General features: G+C 28.5%; 1 protein-coding gene across 1 annotated transcript; it reads right to left on the reverse strand.

Moving 5' to 3' along the window:
• Window positions 1–687: 687 nt before the first annotated feature.
• LOC145189958 (maternal embryonic leucine zipper kinase-like) lies at window positions 688–22,711 on the reverse strand. The gene is made up of 25 exons (XM_090078360.1): window positions 22,519–22,711; window positions 22,314–22,441; window positions 21,723–21,850; window positions 21,487–21,536; window positions 20,677–20,718; window positions 16,965–17,084; window positions 16,778–16,831; window positions 16,404–16,493; window positions 16,201–16,227; window positions 16,019–16,118; window positions 13,706–13,740; window positions 13,478–13,585; window positions 10,906–10,942; window positions 10,793–10,824; window positions 10,547–10,645; window positions 10,361–10,450; window positions 10,005–10,099; window positions 8,692–8,719; window positions 6,789–6,882; window positions 2,075–2,120; window positions 1,858–1,972; window positions 1,653–1,721; window positions 1,391–1,509; window positions 1,190–1,284; window positions 688–1,101 (listed from the first exon to the last, which is right to left on the reverse strand). Coding segments are annotated over exons 2-25 (1,758 nt in total). The 5' UTR covers window positions 22,316–22,441; window positions 22,519–22,711; the 3' UTR covers window positions 688–1,018.
• Window positions 22,712–23,068: the final 357 nt, after the last annotated feature.

Raw genomic sequence — 23,068 nt, forward strand, 5'->3', positions numbered from 1 at the left:
CTAGTTAAAAATATTTTCAAACTCCCTTTGTCTTATCCATGGTACGCCAGTACTTGTAAATAAATCTGAGCATCAGCGTTTGGATATTCTATTTTTAGCTAATCAACTTTTACATCAGTCTTTTAAGATAAAACTAAATTTCTGAAGTTTGTTAAAAAAGAATCCTTTACGCGTTTAAAACAAAGGTTTTGAATAGGCGAATTTCCACTTCAGTCCTTCAAGCCCAATAGCTTAAAGGACAGAGGCAGAATAACACGATTTCAAATGATTGATATAGAAGTTAGTACCTTATTCGTTACTATTCGTTAAAAACCTAAACTAAACTAAACACCGATCTTTAAATGATTTTGAATTGTGTACACTCGAGTGTAATGATTTCATGATCTATTTTGAATTATTACGGGCATCTTAGGTATCTTCCAACTGTTGGATAGAAAAACTTAAAGTGACTGTTAAAACAACTGGTATAAAAAAAACACCAATTTGGGCAACTATCAACCACAGAAATTCAATTTTCGTAGTGCATACCATTCTCGTAACACTGGACTACGAAATCATGTAAGTTATAATTACTGACAAGACCAAATGTTTACGAGTACATTTTTAAATAACGAACTAATATTGCGAACGTATTTTTTAATTATAAATTCCACTAAAAATTGACCAGAAAATAAATTAAGCAAGAGGTAATAAAAATGTGGAGATCTCTCATGATAAATACCTGCGTTCCAAAATTTACATTCTCTGAATATTTTGGATTATGTACTAATTACAAGTAAACAGCAGGCAAAAATATTCTATAAATTTCACATTAACAAAAAGTATCATTTCGAACAAACAGTAATTTTAAAAATCATAATTAGTGGTCTTTGTTTTATTAAATATGAATTTAAGTCATGTTAAATCACAGTAATTTGCTGTACTTTAATTTCCAAAGGCACAAAATGTTTACATGCGACGGCATGGACTTTACAAAGTTATGCTTTATGCTTTGTATGGCTCATTAAACTATATTCCATTACAGCTTTATCATACCCATTATATTATCGCACATCTTTTTATACCACCATGAATCACCTTTTAATCGACTGTGACGAATACCTAATAAAAAAAAAAAAAAGTAAAAAATCTTAGTGGAAAAGAAAACATGTTAAAAGCGTCTAATTAACAAAAGAGAACGTCAAGATACCTGTAATTGTATCTAGTCCAGGAACTGAGCAAATTTCTAGTTGAAATATCAACTTATTTCCTCGCTCGTCCAAACTTTTACACTTGAACAGATATCTAAAAAATTCATTAATATAGCTTATTATTTGTTATGAATGTAAAAAATGGTTGTCATTGAGATAAGAGGGAATTTCACGTAAAATTAGCGATAGGATTTCCTTACCTTGAAAGTTCGTAGGAGTATATTTTATTAGATTCTTTTAATTTCATAATAGCTTTTTCAAGCTCTCTACGGACATCGTTCGGCGGTTTGGTAGATGTAGTACTTACTTTATAGAATCCCTATCAGTATTTATCAAATAGATTATAACTGAAATAGACGTATAATGGTTTTTACATAAAGAATCTAATAACTAACACAATAAACATGTAATTGTGTAATAACAATCATATTAACGAAATTTTAAAAACAAATTTTCTACTACCTTTACTTTTCTAGGAGCATCTGGTCCTTGTTTTCTCGGTGTCATTAAGTTAACCACCCTTTTTCCAATCTTTTGTTAAAAAAAAAAAATTACACTTAGTACCATATGATCTCAATACGACACAAGTTTATAATAAATATTCAAGAGAGTATTTTCAACTAAAATCAACAGAGCAAAATGGATGTTAAAAAATCTACCAACTCACTCTCTTTGCAAATCTTGGTGTTGTAGCTCCCATTGACACTATGATTGAACTTTTTTGTGGGGCTGGAGTTAATGTCAACAACTTGCTTAAATTGTCCACATGCGAAGATGCTTTTCTATGAGAAAGTAAAATTATTTTTAGACAATAAAAATACGCCACCAGCATTAAAAATTTTTTTAAAGAGTGTTTCTTATAAAAGAAGAAAAGATTATCTTACTCTCTGGTGTCCCTTAATGGGGAAATATACTCTTTATCATCAGCACCTAATCAAATAAATTATTTATTATACATGTTTCCATTTTTATACATGTTAGAATTTGTTTTAAAAGAATCAGAGCTCTACAAAGAATTATGGATATGGCTTGCTAACCTGGAAAGAAGTTGCAATAGGAAGAACCTTATTGAATGGGACTTGTCCCATCAAATTGTTGAGAAAAAAGTAAAAAAAAGTAGTTCTGTCAATTTATTTTTTGTCACAATAAAAAGAACATTTTCTATTTATTAATTTTTCATAATCCAAGAATGACCAATGTTTGTTTGAAAATTATAAATTCAAACTTTTAAGTTAATGTTGATAAACTAACGGGATCATGTAAAAGAAAAGTTGAGATTTTTGCAGTTTCAGCTGTATTCATTACAATCGCACTTCATAGAACAACTCTTTCTTAGAATATTTTCTGTGAGTTTCTACTTTCAATTGAATGTGTATATATATATCAAGTTATACTTAGGGCTGCTAGCTCGAACGTGTTCAAGTTCGAACGTTCGAACTTTACGCCAAAATTTTAATGTTCAGGTTCGAACTTTTTTCGCTTAAAAGTTCGAACTTTCAGAAGAAATGCCTAAAAAATTAAAACATTAATTAAAAATAAAACATGGCTACTTTCAAAGACGTTAGCACATCCAGAAGATCTGAGGTTTGGGATTATTTTGAATTTTCCCAAGAACTGCAACAAGCCAAATGTAAAATTTGTAAAGTTTTATTAAAAACTCCTGGCTCAACAACAAGCACTATTACAAGACACTTAAAAACGAAACATAAAATTGACATTATTAAATGTAATACCTTGGCCTCTGAGGCTTTCGAAATTAGTCATGTTCCTAAAATACCAAAAATTGAAAACTTTTTTAGTTCTGGGATTAAAACTTTACCTGAAATCTTGAGCAGATTGACTGCTATTGATGGAATAAGTTATACAACCATTGCTAATAGTCAAGTTTTGCAATCAGCATTTCGTGCTCAAGGATATAATTTGCCCAAAAGTCATCAAACTGTTCGCGATTTAGTGATGAAATACTTTGAAACAACCAAGAAACAAGTAATTGCTTCATTACAAAAAGTCATTTTAACTAATGGAAAATTTAGCCTAACATTTGACGAGTACACATCAGTTAAAAACAGGAGATACATGAATTTGAATATTCATTATAACGGAGGATTTCAATCTCTTGGAATGTTAAGGGTGCATGGCACAATGCCAGCATCGAAAGCCATTGAACTAATTAATAAAAAACTTAATTCATTTGGTTTAAACTTAGACAAAGATATTGTTGCCTTTGTTACAGGTGGAGCCAGTTTGATGAAAAAAATTGGCTATGACACTAAACCAGAACATCAAATATGTTACAATCATGCTATCCATTTATGCGTAATTGATGTGCTTTTAAAAAAAAAAAGTGCTGCACTACCAAACGATGATTTTGACAATGAACCTGTTGATACCATTGAAGTTGGTGATACCATTGAAGTTGGTAATAACAATGAAGTTAGTGAAACCATTAAAGTTGGTGATACTATTGAAGTTGGTGATACTATTGAAGTTAATGATTCAATTGAAGATGTTAATGAAGATTATGGTGGTGAAAGTGAGGAAGAAGATAAAAATTCGATTGATTATGTTGAAACAATTCAAATATCTACTGAAAATATAATGCCCTCATTGAAAACTGAATTTCAATAGCCGGTGGCCAAAATTCCAAAATTGGTACAAATGTTTCGTAGATCACCTGTAAAAAATGATGATGATCTTCAGCTAAATATTGTTAAAGCATTTGGAAAAGAAAAAGCTTTGATTTGTGACTCCAGGACAAGGTGGAGCAGCACAATTGCTATGTTAGAACGGTTTTTGGAAGTCCAAAAAGAAATAAAAATAGCTTTTAATTAGCAAAAACACCGATTTTCCTCTTTCTAAGAATGAACTTGATAAAGTTAATAACCTTTGTGTTGCCCTAAAGCCGCTCAAACTAGCTATTGAAGCACTTTCCAAACGTGATGCTGATTTATTGTCTTCTGAAATTATAATTAAATTCATCCGGAAAAAATTGGATGAAGCCAACACGCCAATTAGTCAACTTGTAAAACAGCAATTTGAAAAAAGAATTGTTGAAAGGAGAAACATAAAGTTAATACATCCAATGAAATATTTATCAAACCCAGATGTTTTGAATCAAGATGATCAGTTTGGGAATAAAATAAAAAGAAACTCTATAGCAAATATTGCAACCTATCTTATTCAAAGATTATTCCAGTTTAGCGAGGAAGACTCTGATGCTGATGGAGAAGTCAATAACAGTGATATAACTGATGATATGAAAAATGCTGACATGAAATTGACTTTAGCTCAAGAACTTAAATGTTTCATTAAAACATCTGATTTTCAAATGACAGTAGACAAAGTCGAACTTGGATCTAACCTCATTAAAAAGTAAATGGCTCTTTTTGAAGACAATTTTTTCAAGTTAAATGTAGTGAAAATGAGAAGCGGGTCTCAATAATAAACAGTTTTGTTTTTATAAATAAACAGTTTTATGAATAGATAAATAAACGGTTTTGTTTTTAACTTGTACTCTTTTATTTTGCATACTTTATTACATTAAAAAAAAGTTCGAAAATGTTCGAACTTTTTTCCCAAATAGTTCGAACATGTTCAAGTTCGAACTTCTAAAAAAAAGTTCGAATTGGCAGCCCTAGTTATACTTGATGTTCTGTATTTAAATTATATAGCCATATAAATGTATACATATACATATACATATACATACATACATACATACATACATACATACATACATACATACATACATACATACATACATACATACATACATATATCTAAGCGATTTACTTGCATTATGTAGTGTTGTATTTGTAGTTTTGAGTAGTGCATATGCATTTGTACACAACTACATAAATACATAGCTATGTGCATAGTAATATACTATGCATGTAAAGTTTGTATATTGTGTATGTCCTGTCTATTTTTTTGACATGACATTTCTAATAACAAATTATTTAAAAAAAATTCTTTAGATATTGCAGATGCAGTCAAAAAAATATTCAAAAGTCCAAAAAATATTCAAAAGTCCAAAAAAAGTATCTAACAAATATAGCTAATCAAAATCTACAGCAGGAAGAGCTATGAAAATACCCAAGAAAACTTTAAATAGAAATAGAAATAGAAAAGTTTTTCTTGTTTCCAACAAAACTGATATTGCAGAATTTTATTTCTTCCAACATATGCCTTGGTCAAATTAGGTAATTGGCTTAGAATTATGTTGTTGTTTTGCACTCAAAAAAAAGTTCCTAAATCTGTTACCTGAATAAACGGGCAGAAAAGCAATAGATGGACAATTTTTTAAAATGGTATCCAGGATCATCAACAAGAAAACTGGAAAGGTTAGCTTTGTTCATGCAACTAGCTTGAATAGTCTCAAGATTTTGTTAATTTATTAGAAGTTCAAATAGTACATAAGTTTAAACTTGAATGCATTTTTAATGCAGGATAAGACAGGATTATTAACAGTTACAGACCCTCTACCTGAATTTTATTCCCAAGGAAAAACTACAATGGGTATTTTATGGTAAATGGGGCACTTATGGGCAGCCTTAAGTTTTTGTAACAAAAGTGATTGGTGAAAATTTTTTAGCTGCAATAAAGCAGTTTGTTTCTCATGCTAAACCATCTATAGATCCTGTGCTCTTGTTAATAGACAATCATGAAAGCCACATTTCTTTCGAATCAATAAGATACACCCAAAAGGAAAACTTTGATTTTATTAAAATTTCTGCCACATTTCAGTCATAGATAGCAGTCTTTTGATATTACAGTGTCTGGGCTATTTAAATCTTATTCTAGGGTGGCTCAGAATGGTTGACTTCCAGCGAGGATTGTTAAACTATGTAATTTACCTTAGCACACACAGCATACGATTTATTGTTTACAATAAAAATATATTTGCAGTAGATTTGAAAAATCTATCCACTTAACTGACAATTATTTAGGGAAAGTGATTTTATCTTAGCTAGTGTGACAGACAACCAAACATTGAATCAACAATTCAACAATCAGATAGGAACAAACATTTATATGAAAATAAACCAGCAAACTGATTCTTTACACACCTTGGTCAAAATAATTAGTGCAAAAATCATTCATCCCTACCCCAAAATACCTCTTAGAAAAGCTTCTTAGAGAGGAAGAGAGCTGGGTACCATATTAACTAATACTTGAGAAAAGTAGTTGAGTACAAAAAAAACTAAAAATATTTTTTGGGCCTGATTGGATTCACTGTTTCATTTTTCATTGTAATAATAACATAATAATGAGTCATTTTCAATGAATGGGATAAAATCCTACTCCAATAAATCTTTTTGCCAATAGCCCAATGCAAAATCAATTTTGTTTTACTATATCATTGAGCAAGAGTTGATGGTTGTCAAATATTTTAAAATATATTAAACAATTTTATGTACTTTTAAAAAACATTTTGGTTAAACTGTACCATTCATTAAGGTTCTCCCCTACTTCTATTTTCTATTATAGATTAGTTGAAGTTTTAGGTCATAAAAGTAATACAATATGAAATAACTTAAGTCATAAGCTCAGATAACTTAGTAACCTGAATTTTACAAATTCTTAAAAATATCAAACCATCATTTGAACAGCTTTTAGATCTGTTTTGTCGGGTTGGTGTAATATCAATATCATCAATGCTAACACTCGAACAATTCTTCCTAGATGGTGTCTAAATTTAACAAATAACTACTGCATGCAAAAAAAATAATTTGTTAACAATAACTTTAATTAATATATTTATTTATATATACTGTATATACCAAAGTTAAAGTTGAGACTTTAAGTTATTCAGAATGGGGTATCAAGTAACCTCTCCTCAACTTATAAACCCAGTCGAGTTATAGATTCAGTGAACTTACCAAGAAAGCTTACTTCTACTTTTTAATTCTACTATTAGAAAACTTTTACATGATTAAATTTCATTTACAAACATTAAATACACTTATTAATACTATCAATAAAACTACATCAGAACTAAAATTACATACCAAACTTACAACTACATCGAACTAAAACTACATATCAAACTTAAAACTTTATTAGAACTAAAATTACATACTAAACTTACAACTACATTAGAATTACACAATTAGAGTTACATTTCAAACTTGTTCTGATTCTAAAACCTACTATGACATCAAAATTGCATTGATGTGTATTGTATATGCTACTGGCCTACTAAATCAGTAAGTCACTTGCTACTTCTAGTATCTGGTTATCAAAGCAAAGGTTTGTTGCACATAATTAACAACAGGGTTTCAAATTCATCTGTTTCTTTCATAACTAAGGATCTTGCCAGTCATGCTGAAGATCCTTTTCATAAATGCTAATGAAGCTGGAGCAGTTTATACTATGGAAAACTCTACTGTGAGTTTTTATTTACATCATCACAGGTCCTTAGCTGATTGTGAACTTTGTAATAAACTCATGAAACTGATAAATACCAAGTGCTGTTTGTCAGTATATTCATATTGAACCTATTTACTTCCATGACTAAAACAACTATATTACTGCCATGGTATCACTGTATCAATGGCCATGTACACTGCCATGGTATCACTGTATCGCCATGGTATTACTGTGGTCTTAATTAGTAAATGTTTCTACTACAGGTCTCACTTCTATTGTTTATCACCAGCTTCAAAATCCAATTCAAACTTTGGTGGAGACAATGTTGTGCATTTATTTTATTTTTTTTTTATTGTGTGATTTTTCAATCAACCTTTTGGCCATTTAGAAATTTTGGATCAACTTCAGAGTAACAATATGAGTTAATGCTTTGTTTTAATTTGTTAAAGATACTATATTTAGTAACTATAAAACGTTGAGGTATGAAAGTTGTAGTACCTTTTAAGACTTGATTCTTCAAAGGGATGTCTTCTTTTTCACTTCTGTTGTTTTCTTCACTTATATTTAATATCACAGTGCAGCCAGTTGAAGTAGAGTTGCTCAGAAAGTAAAATTTCAATGAAGAAACAATAATGGATTGCTCATCAATAAATTTTATTTTTTCATCTTTGTTTTGAAAAGAATAAACAGCAACTTTCATGAAAGCCCTATTATTAAAGTTACTATTAATCAAAAAATAGTGGTATGCACTCTTGCCATTGATGTGGACTCCCTAGATATCTTATAAATATTCTAATACTTGCTTTTTTGTAAAAAAAAAAAAAAAAAAAAAAATTCTTAAGCAGCAGAAAGAAATTATTAGGCTACCATAATTTACTATGAAGAGACTTAATGCACTCTAATGTGTTTAACTTTTAAAATTAGCTATTGACTTTAATAGTTCACATGCCAAAGGTACATTAAATAGTATTTTAACTGACTAATGCTATAATGTGATATGCATAGCATAAAAAATAAGCTAAAGTTAAACTCTCAAGTAATTAACATTTTTTATGATTTTATCAAAAAGAAAATTTAACATCAAAGAGCTATGTATTTAATATTCACCATGTAACATATAATTACATACCTTCTGAATTATCTTTGGTTCTTTCTCTCTGGAAAATATAACATTTAAAGTATTTTTTTAAAAGTGCCTGAAAAGATTTAAATTAAAATCAAACATTGATTTACTAACAGACACAAGATTTTCCTATCAAACTAAATAGTGCTTTTAAGAAATGAACATTGATGATTATTGGAGGTTCTACAAGGAGATTGATACAACTTTAATTCTCAAACCATGTGTGACCATGATCGCAGCTTAGTGTAAACAAAAATTATATAAAATGTGGCCACAATTGTGGATTTGCATATCTAGAATCATTTTTTATTGTAAACTCTTGGATATTGTCTGCCAAACCATACATAGCTGTTTACTTCCTTCACTTACGACTTTGTTAATATTAAAACTTTCATTAGAATTTCTTTGAGCAGTGACAGTAAGCTAATTTTACAAACCTGAACAGAGACAACCTAACTGACCACATTGGAATTGATAGTTTCTTTATCCCAGTGGAATTGCTGTAAGAGCTGTTTGTTGAAAATACCACATCTACTGGCACTGTTACATCAACAGGAAAGGGCTACCTGAAATTTGGCTTACCAAGACAATAGCAGTAATCCTAGATTGCTGTCAACATCAAACAAAGCTGGACCTGTTGTAATCTGTTTACAACTGAAAACTCTATATGTACATGGCAGAACAAAGAGCCTTGAAATGGACTAATAAAGTATTTTTTTCTTTGTTTGGTAGAGCTGTTCTGAACAGCTACATCACCTACCACATGAACACCACTGACAAACCAAACTTATCCAATGCACTCATGTTAGAACTTGGAGTGCACTGGATGAAAAATTGGACAATGTCCTTAGTGTTTTGCAAAATATCATAGAGAACTGTAAAATAGAACTTTTTTTACATTTAAAACTTTTGTGTTTATATGTAGATGTTAGTTTATATAAAAATTTTCAATTTGTGGTAAAATTTTCTTTGTTATTAAGCTGTGATTCTTACAGATTAAATTTGTGTAGTGTTAAAAAAATTGGTTTGTATCCTTTTTAAAATATATTTTTTTATTTGTTAATTGTCTAGAGTTAATCAACTTTATTATTTACTAAACATTTCAAAAACATATAGGCTTGCAAGTATGTGATATATTCTTTAGCCTCTAAAAAGTAAATCAGTAAAGTTGTATCCGATATTTGTAAACAAAAAAATTTAATCTAATTTTCAATTCACTCAATATAAAATAAATGAGTGCTTTAAGAGTTAAATATTTGAGTAATCTTGGCAGGTATAGCTGATCAAACTATTCTAAAAAAACAAAAGAAGCTACCTACCTAACTGGTGTTTTGAAGGAAACTTTTGGTCTTGGAGTTTTCTGTCGAAGTTTATACAATAAGAAGTAATGCGCAGTGAGTGAGTCATACTTGTACTAGTAAAAAAAATCATTGAATAAACTTCCTACACACTCACCTCAAAACAAGCTTTAAAGAAATTTTTAACATTCAACAAATACTTTGTAACAACCTATAAGACTTTCCTATAATGTTGACTGATCCATTTTCTATCACACAAACATTTAAAATTCTGCAAGTACATTAAGAACTAAACAAAAAGGATTAACTTGACCTTATTTTATTTCTTTCTTATCATCAACATATTTAACAACATTCTAAAAAATCAGATTCCTTACTTCTTTTACCATATTTTCCATATTTTGATCTAGACTGATATCATAGTAATCTGATAACTCCTCAATAATTCTTGATTCTGGCTTATCTCTCTAAAATTAAAGCACTGAAATAAAATTTTTGCATATGATGAAATTTAAGGAGAAAATACTTTGATTTCAGAAAAAAAAGTTTTGTAAACACTTTGCCTTCAATGAACTCTGCCAGTTTATATGAGATCCATACCCTTCACACAACCAAGAATGTGTCAGCAACTCTTTAGTTGTTATTCGTTTCTCAGGGTCAACCTTACATTAAAAGTATGAACCAATTAACAAATGTCTTATAAAGAAAATATTTTAGTAAAAAAGTTTTAAGAAAATAGGGTTGAACTAACATAGATAATTACACATTTTAATTCTTGAGACAATAGTAACAAGAATAGGAATAAATACCTCTAACAATCTGCTTAAAATATTCACCGATTCTAAAAAAAAAAATTATAATGTAACAAACAAGAAAATTAATACCAAAAAAATTAAAAAAAAACTTTTTATCAAAATTAAACCTTCACTTAACCATTCTGGAACATCAAAGTTGCCAAGCTAAAAAAAAAAAAAAAAAAAAAAAAAGCTAAAATGCAAGAAACACAGTATCTGCTTATGTAAATATTCAAAAAAAAAAAAAAAAATTATGAAATAATTTTTTAAAAAATTATGAAATTTTTTTTTCATTACTCTATCAAGAGGAAAATTGAAAAGCCATTGACCAAAACCTAAATGTTTTTGACTGTTAAATATTGATAGATTATACTCATAATTATACTTTAAGGTTACAATAAGAATTTTGAAACTCAAAAAAACTTTAAGGTCTGCATAAGATGATAAGGTTCTTGAATTGTCAATGACTAGGATTGCGAATAAAACCTTTATTTCCAAATCACAGTTTTATTTGTATTTTTCTGTTTTCAATTTGAACTTCTTTTTTCTTACAACTTTACCAGCTTTTTATATTTAAAGTAAAGATATATATAAAATGTTGAAAAAAAGCATTATAAATGTAATAGAATTTCAGCAAATAAAAATTAAAGCAAGATACAAAACATCTCAAAATTGTAGATTAAAAAAAAAAGCTAAATCAAATATTCGACTTCAGCTCAACTTCAGACTCAGTATTGTAATTGCCACTGGGCTCATCAACCACATCATTGTGATACATGATACCTGATGATGCATTGTGTAATTGGAGCAGGAACTTTTCTCCCAAACATGGATGGTATACATCCTTTTTGAAAAATTGAACTTTAAGATTTGCTGGCAAGTTTTCAGTATTTTCAAGGGCTAAATTGTGCACAATAAACACTTGTTTTACAGCTCTGTTTATTGTCAATCTGTAAAGATTAGCTGAAAGTATGTTGGAATAGGAACTAAAAGATCTTTCAACAAAGGCAATCACTAGTGGTAAACTCAAAACTCCACTAGCAATTTTTGGCAACGTTGTGAAACTACACACGCCCTTCAAAAAAGTTATTTTGGCAACTCTGTGAAACTACACATGCCCTTCCATAAAGTTATTGCACTTGCATAGCTCACATTCTAATATATTTAACTATAAAATTGTCAACAGTTAAAAAAATACCAGACATCCTATTAAGAGAGATTAAGGAAAAACAGGAGTAATTTCATTGCACTACATCAGCACTCTTACTGAATTATTTATAAGCAATTGTCAAACTGCGATCTGTTATATTTCAGGTCTACACTAAAAACTTACTCTGAACAGGCAGTGAGCTAATGTGTTTACAGTATATTCTTTAAGGCAAAGCTGATAATAATAGACTGTGTAAACAATCTGAGAGTATTCTGATCTGTGAAAACAAATGAAATATCTCAATAATATTAGTATTGAATTGAAAATATGATATATTTAATATGTAAAACATGCATTAATACAATTTATTTGAAAAAAAAAAAAAAAGAACAATATTTTAGCTGTTCTTTTTTAGGCTATTTTTTTTGTGTAAAAAAAATGTTTTTTTCCTTTTTCAACCCTATCAAACTCAACTTCACGCAAAAAATTTTTTCCTATGTTTTAATTGTACTGAACTGGGCATTAGTATGATGGACTGAACAGGGCATTAGTATGATTAGTTATACTGATAATTTAAACTGGAAAACTTCTTTAGAAGATTTTTTGTTTGTTTTGCTACTGATTTTTTCTGTACCTGACATTGGGTTCATCTGAGTTTACTAAATTGAATATCACAAAACCTTACAACTTTTTATTAAATTTTTATTTAATTGGAGGAAGATTAATAAGGCTATAAAAACAAAATTTCATTTTACCAACAGTTCGAGATTCAGAGCAATTTGGAGAAAACATTGTCTATAGGTAAATTAATCATTTTTCTGTTAAATAAATAATCTTTCTAGAAGCACCCCACCCCAGTGCACATCAGTACAAATTTCTAATCTATGTATTAAGTTTCATAAGAGTAGCAATAATCAAATTAGGCTGTGAAATTCTGTCCATGACAAACAGGTTTCTTCAATTATACTCAGTTGCGGAATATTTTTAAAAAATAAATATATTATGAATGTATTTATATTGTTCTTTTAAACTAATACACCAAAAAAAGGGTTGCTAAAAAGAATTTCAAAACATGTACTCTACTCATATTTTCTATGATAAAAAGCTTTAGAAAATTCAATTTTATGAGTTTCATATTTCATGATTTAAAAATTTCTTGTAAAAACTGTAAAAACTTAAATTGATTTATACTTGTGTGAAGATTTATATTGATGTAAAAAAGATTTACAGTGATGTAAAAACCATGAAGAAAATCTGAATAGCATAACACACTTAACTACTTTTTTCTTCAGAATACATTTTGTAGGATATGAATTTTCTATTAATCTTCGTATAGTGAAGATTGGCAGAACACAATTTCTCTACTAATCTTCAATATAGTAAAAATTAACAGAGAAAGCTGTTAATCCAATGATCATCAACTAAGTTAAGTAATATTAATGGGAGCTGCTCACCCAATAACAACATTTTAATTAAAACTTTTTATAGAAAGTTCTTTATTTGTATGCAAGAAATTTGCTGTCAATATTAGCAATAAAATCAAGAGGTACCTTAATCTTTTCATACAACACAAAAGTTGACTCCTCTTCATCAACATCAAACGGAAGAAATCCATTAAGTAGACCATACAAAACAACACCTAAACTCCAAAGGTCTGCCTATAACAAAAAATTCACAAAGCTATTCATAATAAAAAGAAAACTAGAACTAATCAACTGCCATAAACTTAAAAAGTATACAAAATAGCTTTTTTTAGCTCCTTTTTAAAAATAACTTACCTCTGTTCCATAGTATGCTTTTCCAGATATCAACTCTATATTTAAAATAAAAGAGAAGATTTTAAGGAAAGATAAAAACTTAGAACTTTTATCTTTTGAGAACTGCAACATACTTAATCAAGTTTTTGGGGCAGGCTTATATTATGAGATAGCAAGGTATTAGCCAGGATACCCATAACATAGTTTTGCTAATATGAAAAGTTTAGCTATTTTTAGTGTAAGAGAAAAGTAATAACAATTCAAACAACTGTTTCATTTTTTTTACAAAAATAATGCTTTTCAGTGTATTATGTTCTTCAAAACTTTAACTTCTAGAAGTCTTTTACAATTAAAATTAAAGGATTCATAGTTCTCATTAAACTAAAAAAAATTAAGACAAAAATTTAGCTTTAGTTCAGCATCAGTTTATATCTTTCAGCATAATAGCAGCAAAATTATTTTTCTCTTATGTACAAGACAAAAGTTTTTTATTACATTTTACAGATATTTTAGAAGATTAGCTTAAAAAATTAATAGAAATGTTCGAAGTTGGTAGCTAAATTCTTTTGTTTTTCTCTCTTTTTTCACTTATAAAATAAATCTTATTATTTACATACATATATATATATATATATATATATATATATATATATATATATATATATATATATATATAATGTATACATATTTGTGATTAGCAAAGGACTTCTTCACTCGAGAGTGCTCAATAGCCTGCTGACAAGAGCAATTACATAAAAGATACAGCATAGTATAACAACTTTTTTGGTACTTAATGTTTCATACCGGCGTACTGGCAATCATCAGCCAAAATACATAATGAAAAAAAAGTTACAAAAGAAAACATTAAAGAAAAATGAAAAAACCGTTAAAAATGTCATTAAAAAAGAATTGTTCTTATTAATGGCTTCAAATTAGTTTTTACTGTCAAATGATGCAAGCATGTATTTATTCATATGCCTACACTTACTTACCAGCTCTTGCTTTTTATTTAATAAATTTGCGCCTCTATAGATGGCAATTTCAGTTCAACTAGTTCGTTTTCAAAAGCAACCATTTCTTTCACTTGTGGTGGACATTTGAATGTTTTTAGACCATGCCATTCTTCTTCTTTTTGTTCTTTTTGATTTTGGCTTTTGTTCTTGTAGCATATAGCCTTCCAACGCATTCTTTTTATGACTAATTCGATTTTCTCCATTAGCTTAATTTCATAACTTTTTTCTGATGGAATGGGAATATTTGTGATTGAGTATTCAAAGTTTACTTTCTCCATCGCGAGAATGAAAAATTTCGTAGAGTGCTCAACCAGCAGGCTATTGAGCACTCTTGAGTGAAGAAGTCTTTTACTAATCACAAATACATATATAGATTTGCTCCAAACAAGTCGAGCACTCTACGAAATTCTTCATTCTTGTGATGGAGAAAGTAAACTTTGAATACTCAAAGTCAAATATTCCCATTCCATCAGAAAAAAGTTATGAAATTAAGCTAAGAAGAAAATCGAATTAGTCATAAAAAGAATGCCATGGAGAAAATCGAATTAGTCATAAAAAGAATGCCATCTATAGAGGCGCAAATTTATTAAATAAAAAGCAAGAGCTGGTAAGTAAGTGTAGGCATATGAATAAATACATGCTTGCATCATTTGACAGTAAAAACTAATTTGAAGCCATTAATAAGAACAATTCTTTTTTAATGACATTTTTAACGGTTTTTTCATTTTTCTTTAATGTTTTCTTTTGTAACTTTTTTTTCATTATGTATTTTGGCTGATGATTGCCAGTACGCCGGTATGAAACTTTAAGTACCAACAAAGTTGTCATCCTTTGCTGTATCTTCTAAATATATATATATATATATATATATATTTATATATATATAAATGTGCTGGAAGAGCTGTTTGCTCAATGTATAATCAAATTAAGTGTTCTAATGAAATGAAATAGCACATATTGTGATGTAAGGCAAACACAGGTGAATACCATTATATATGTATATGTGTGTATATATATACATATATATATACATATACATACATATGTATATATGTATACATATATATACATATACATACATATGTATATATGTATGTATGTATATGTATATATGTATATATATATACATATATTTATACATATATATACATACATATATATACATATGTATGTATATGTATATATATATATATATGTATATATACATATACACACATATATACATATATCATGGTATTCACCTGTGTTTGCCTTATATCACATTATGTGCTATTTCATTTCATTGGAACACTTAATTTGATTATACATTGATTTAACTAACCTGGCGCAGCATAAGCAGGAGATCCACAACATGTTGCAAGTGGTTGAAACAGATCGTTTTCAGGATTAGAAGCTAATCCAAAATCTATAATCTTGATGCTCTAAAATGTACTTTAGAATTTTTTTAACTATAACTAAATAAATTTAAAAAAATAATTTAAAAAAACAACAGATAATACTTACATTGTTCCCATCTAAAAGCATATTTTCCTAAAAAAAAAAAAAATTATTTGATTACTTTAAAAACATTTTATAAAAATGCTATAAGCTTGTTGTTTTATTTTCAGTTATAAAAATAATATTGTCAAAATTATATATATAAAAAAAAAAAAAAGTTACTGGTCAGACTGACAATCAAAAAGTAAAAATCACATAGGATGACTCACAGGCTTAAGATCTCTATGTGCTAACCCATTAGAATGTATATATGCAACTGCAGAAACGATTTGTCTAAAAAAACTTCTGCTTTCCTTTTCCTTAAACAATTAAAAAATAAATTATTGTGAATCTGTAAAGAAAAGAAAAAAAAAACATACTTGCAGCAGCCTTTTATACTTTACAAATTTGAAAATAGTTATTTTTATAATATCTTATTTGGAGTTTTGAAACAAGTGTAATTCTAAAAATAAACATTAAACCAATTATTCTGAACTTTGAGATAAGTTCACTTTTGCACATTATTTTAAACTTGCAAGAACTTAAAACATAAAATGGTTAAAGAAATAATTTAAAAAAAAAACTGTTTTATAAGTAAACTCACAGACAAGCGCTCTCTGGAAACAATATAGTCAAACAATTCACCACCAGAAACATACTGTAAATAGAAAGTCTTTTCTAGTATTTATAACTTAAAAGCTGTATTACTATAAAAAGACAAGCTTAATTACTATAAACATAAGATTTCAACAAGAAAATACATATTGAAAGATATTGTAAAAATGAATGACCTCAAGAACTAAGAAAATATCTTCTTTTGTTTCAACAACTTGATATAACTGGCAAATATGTTGATGGCATCCAAGCCGCTTCATGGCTTCAATTTCACGATATGCTCTATGCAAATCACCCTAAGATTACAACTTGTAAATGAAAGAGATTGTTTTTCTTTTACAAAAACAAAGAGTCAAACAGCATAATGGAATAAATGGTTGAAAAGAGAAAAAGCAAATCAATTGCTACAATCTGAAAGCTTACTACTACTGTATTTAAAATAGTCATCAATGTGTAAGAAAAAAAAAAGAGATGCAAAAGAGTTTGATTCTTTTTGAATAAAAAACAATTTAGAGAATAAACTTCCTACTTTTCAGTAAACAATTTTCCCTTACTAACACACACACACACGCACGCACGCACGCACGCACGCACGCACGCACGCACACATACATACATACTAGTGAATCCATTTTTTTGTAAAAAACTGAATTCCGGTTTAATTCCGGAATTATTATAGAAGAATTTAAAAAATATAAAGAAAAAAAAGTACATTATTTTTTAACATAAATGTATTTAGTTCAAAACAATAAAATTAAAACAAATTACAAAATAAGGAAATATTTCATATTAAAATTTTTTTGAACTACATAAATAAAATTGCAAAATGAAAGTTCAATTTTCATTTTGATTTTTGAAAAAGCTTCTTAAAAAGCACAAAGTATCCAATGTTTCGTCGTTGAGCCTTGATCGAATTTTTGTTGAAAATGCTCCTGCAGCGGAAAAAGCGCGCTCTGACTCCACACTAGTTGGTGGAATTGTTAATAAACTTTTGTAAAGATCTTCCAAAAGCATTCCGCGGGATCCCCCTTCATCCCAAAATTTCATTTCACTGCGAATTTCGGAATGAATCGATGATTTTTGTAGAACTTTTGACCATGATTCCGAGAGTGATTCCTTTATCTTTTGCTGAAGAATTTCCTGCAAGGATAACTGAGTTTCCAATGATTCGATAGGTTTATCGTCATCCATTTTAGTAGACTCAGATACTGTTAGGTCTATTTCTAATGCTACTTCACCACTAAGTCTTTGGATTAGGGATATGATAATTTTGGTTATTTCAGTTTTCGAGCGACGCAAAATGTTCTTGTGAATTTTGGTTTTACCCCCATTATGCAAATATTGAAGAACATCGGATACCACAGTTCTTCCTCGATTAATTTGAACTTCAAACTCTTTTTTCATTTCACGGCTAATTTCTTCATTCTCATCAAAATTTTCTAACACAAACGTAAATGTTGCATCCGCAGAAAGTAAATTTGCATCAGCACGGCATAACGCGTCTACGGCTAATTTTATAGGCTTCAAATTTCTAGAAACTGTAGATATTATATTCCATTCTGAATCATTCAAAAATGTATCCGCTTTGATATCAATTATTGCCTTTTTTATTGAACTTTTCAAAAGATTAAAACGTTCTAACATGGACATCAGGCTACTCCATCTAGTCTTCGAATCAAGCAATAGCTGCAATTCCTTTCCATGATCTTCCTTCACATGTTTTTGCAACACTTCATTTTTTAAAGGGTAACGTCGAAACATTCGAACAATTACCCGAACTTTCATGATTACATTTCGCAATGTAAACTTTTCAGTAATTTCTACATCACATTCATTTCTCGTCCCCACTTGCATTCCTTCATCATCACTTAAATATTCTTCATCAGAGTCCAGATCTAGGACACTCTCATAATCATCTTCATCTACCTCTTTCTCTGTTTGTTTGTAGGTCACATTTACAATTGCAATCTGAATTGCATGAGCAAAACACAAAATTTGTTCACATGGTAATAATCTACCCACTTTTTGCATCATAGAAGCACCATCAGTTACAATACACGAAATATTGTTCCTTATATTTAACTGAAATGATTCTAATTTGTCCTCTAACAATTTTACACAATTTTCAGCCACAAATCGACCATTAATTCGAGAAAGACCCAAATTCCAGATATTTTTCGACCCATGACCGTTAACATTCATATAACGTCTATTTCGAGAGGACGTCCACTCGTCCAATGTTAGACTAAAGCATAAATTCTTTTTTAATTGATTAATTTCAGCAATTTGCAATTGTTTAATTTTTTTAGTATAATCCATCACGACTTTCTGTATGCTGGTGGGTGATTTTGGAATATCACCGAATCCACGCATTGTTAAACATTTTCTTAAATCGTTTGACGTACAAAAAACACGAAACGGTAAACCATCAGAAGCAATCATTCTAGCTACTACGGCAGGAAAAGTTTCATCTTTTTTTGACTTGAAAAAATCAATGATTGTGTTCGTTTTTCTGGTTGTACTCACAACACTATTGTTACTGTCAGATGTAGAAGCTGTTGTATTTTCATCAAACTTTCGCTTGTTCAAAACTGTGTTGTGTTTAGAATGAAGATGTGTGTGCATGGGAGTTGTACATCCACCCAATATCTTTAAAACTTGCTTGCATTGCATGCATTTCGCCACCTGATTTGTTTTCCCTTGTAGAAAATATTTCCACACAGAATTTGATGAGCTTTCTTTTGAAATGTCCATAAAAGTTTCTTCAGATTTATCTACCATACTTGGGTTGGGATTTAAAACAATAACAATGTAAGTCTACAAAATTTTTGAAACATAAAATTAATATAATGACTTACTTTGTCTGCTCTGCATACAATTTAATTTCTTAATGTTAATATTTCATTAAAAAAAAAATTTTTAATGCATTTGCAGTAGCCTAAGCCTACTAAAATTTAAATTTTTTGAATTTATAACAATGAAAGTACACAATGCTGCCATCTATAGTAAAAGTTCTTCTAAATTCGAAATTCTAAAAATTTCAAAAAAAAACTTTTGTTTTGTTTTTATATTATGTATTTATTCCGTTTTAAAAATTTTAATTTTTATTACTAAAAACTGTTGTATTATACTACTGAGGATGACAACTTTGTTGTTGAAAAACGTTTTTAGTAATAAAAATTAAAATTTTTAGAACGGAAGAAATACATAATATAAAAACAAAACAAAAGTTTTTTTTGAAATTTTTATAAAAACAGTTCTAAATAACTTCAAAAATAAAATAAGAATTAAATAATCGAACTTCTAAATTCAAAAAATCCGGAATTTGAGTTTTTTAATTCCGGATTTTTAAAAATTCAAAATATGACGGAATTTCGGAATTCCGAAATTCCGAAATCCGGATTTGTATTCACTAATACATACATACATACATACATACATACATACATACATACATACATACATACATACATACATACATACATACATACATACGTACATACATACATACATATATACGTACACTTCAGATTGTAGCAATTGATCTGCTTTTTCTCTTTTCAACTCTTGAAAAAAACTTTTTAATAAAAATAAATAAGCATGTAAAATTTTCAAATTCAAGAAATTCAATGTTTAAAATAAACAAAGTTTAAAATAAACAACAAGCACTATGCGCAACAACTTCTATGCGTATTTTGTTTAAAAAAAAAAACTGCATAGCATTGCACTGCATAACCATTTACATCAATTAAACAAAAAACAAAAACATGAAAAGTTAGTGATATAAACTGGCAGTAGATGAAAAACATCAATAAAATAAAAATTGAAGAAGAATTTAAGATTTGCATTTTAAAATTCAAGTATAGGTATTAGTTCAGATAAACCTACCATTTTCTCTAACATCCGCTTATTCATAACTTTGATAGCAACCTATAAAGTCAATACCAAACCATTTTGAAAATATTTACCAATAAGAATTTTCAATTACTTTATGCATTCTTTTTTTTTGCTAGTGAGAAAGTATACTTGCAGCCTAAAAATTTCAGCTCTTTTGGAATCTAAAAATATATGGTAACTAACACTGTATAGTAATCAACCTATCATTTCAGTGATCATGGAATTAGTATAGCATAACTTTTTGTAAAAGATTTGAATCATTGAAATCATCATTGAAAAGAGAAATGTTGTTCTTAAAAATAAATTTTCTATTATTCAGTTTTCTAATCCTAATTAAATTGACTGAACCCTACCAAGCCATTTGTTTACACTTTCTTTAATCAAAATATTTTCCAGCTATAAACAAAAAATTAATTTATTAAGAACAGCTTTGTTTCTCTATACTTCTAGTCAAAACTATTGAATTTTAGTCTATAAAATCTAAAGAAGTATAAAGGCTATTTAAGAATGAAACCATAACACTCACTTCTTATATTAATAATAATAAATGATCTTCTACAATTCATTCATGGTTTTTTATAAGATATAAAAATTGGAATAATAGAGCTCTATTAGGCATCTAAAGTTATTTTACTGAAAGGCACTCACATATTGCATTAATAGTTATTAAGTTATTAAGAAGTCATCAAACAAGCCTGTTTATAAAAGCCGTCTTTTTACTTTTTAAACTTTAAATAAACACTATATATATATATATATATATATATATATATATATATATATATATATATATATATATACCTTTATTCCAGTAGGTCTATGTTCAGCTAAATACACTTCAGCAAACCCACCTATAATTCAAAAGAATAATCAAAAATAATTACTAGGTAAATTTGTGAGTAAAATTATATTCTAAGTTATGCTTGTATATCTTACAACACTGTTAATACCTGAAGTATATACAACTTTATTTTGAGTATGTATCATTGCAATTAGTAGTTAGGTACATATTTCTATACACTTTAAATTATACAAACCTTCACCAAGCTTTTCGTGTTTATTTTCATAATTATCGAGCTCTTGTGGAAATACTGTTTTTTTTGATAAACTTTCAGGCATTTTTTTTTTTTCGGAGAGATGCAACAGTAGATATTCTGTTAATTTCCTAGGCATATACTGAAGTGTTATTATAATAGAAAGTCATGAATTACCTACCATTTTAATGATTTAACAAGCAATACAATAAAAATTTCAATAAAATAGGCATTATAGCTAAATATAAACAGCATTATAAAGATTGAACAGTTAAAAGTTTATTAATTTACATAGCATAATAAAGTTTTAATTGTTCAAGCTTTATTATGTTATATATTATTATATTATGTTTTAAATCTAAAGCATAGTTTATTTTATTTTAGACAGCCATTTCTGAAATTTCGCGCTTATTTTGAATATTTATGCCTTATTTTTGCAATTAATGTCACGCACGTGGATTTGTTTGTCTCATTCGCGTTTAAAAAAATATTTTTGATTGACCTCTAAAAAATCATTATGAAGAAATCCTATAATTAAAACGAAGTTAAAAATAATTGTTTTCTTAGATTGGTGGCGCAAGGAATGCAACTTACATGAGGTGCTCAAGCTTTATTCTGCACACCAACTTTAGATCCAAAATAAAGTTCACGTCTTCTTTAAGAATTGCATAAATTTTTATTCCTGGTTAACAAGACGGCACAATAGTTTTGCTTAAAGACATCTAAACAATGCAAAAAAAAACACTTTTTTAAATTTGAGCTACAGATTAAATTTTAGTAAACATTCGGATGTGCTTACTGATATAATTTTCTATAAACTTTATTATTAAAGATTCTGCTGGTACAGCTTGTGTCTCTCTAATAAACAAAACACTGTTCCCTCGTCTTTGATTTCCTTGCCTCATGAGAATCAGCTGTTGGATGCCATCTATTATTCTTTCATAATAGTACTTAAAATTCTTAGTTTTTCTAGTCACAGACCCTTTTTAAATAGAGGAGATGTAAAATAACATAAGTGGCAAAATCAGTTGTGGCTTATTTTGAAAACATAGCAATCAAAACTGTTTTAAATCAGTAGAGATCCGGAAGTAATTTGCGTATTGTATTTCAACATGTTCAATCTGAATTGAACATGTTGAAATACAATACGCAATTGTAAATACGAGTCATATCAAAATGCTGAGTTACAACAATCCGGCTAGAAAAAAAGATCACTTGTTAATGAAAATAGTTCTAGCATTTCAGCTATGTATTCATTAATAACAAAATCTACTTCGCCTGAATCAACAGTCGCAATTGTTGGTTCTTCAGCCTTCTTTAATGAAAAAAGTGAAATCCTCAATCTTATG

The sequence above is a fragment of the Hydra viridissima genome, unplaced genomic scaffold (genome assembly GCF_058129835.1).
Source record: "Hydra viridissima isolate aposymbiotic clone 2 unplaced genomic scaffold, HvirCarnegie_v1 scaffold_2, whole genome shotgun sequence".
Lineage (NCBI taxonomy): Eukaryota > Metazoa > Cnidaria > Hydrozoa > Anthoathecata > Hydridae > Hydra > Hydra viridissima.

Excerpts from the sequence above, each read along its gene's own strand:
- LOC145189958 (XM_090078360.1), bottom strand. Across the intron at positions 16,119-16,200 it reads TGCTTTTAGATGGGAACAAT|AGCATCAAGATTATAGATTT; the intron begins GTAAGTATTATC and ends AGTACATTTTAG. Across the intron at positions 10,825-10,905 it reads TCCAGAATGGTTAAGTGAAG|AATCGGTGAATATTTTAAGC; the intron begins GTTTAATTTTGA and ends TTTTTTTTTTAG.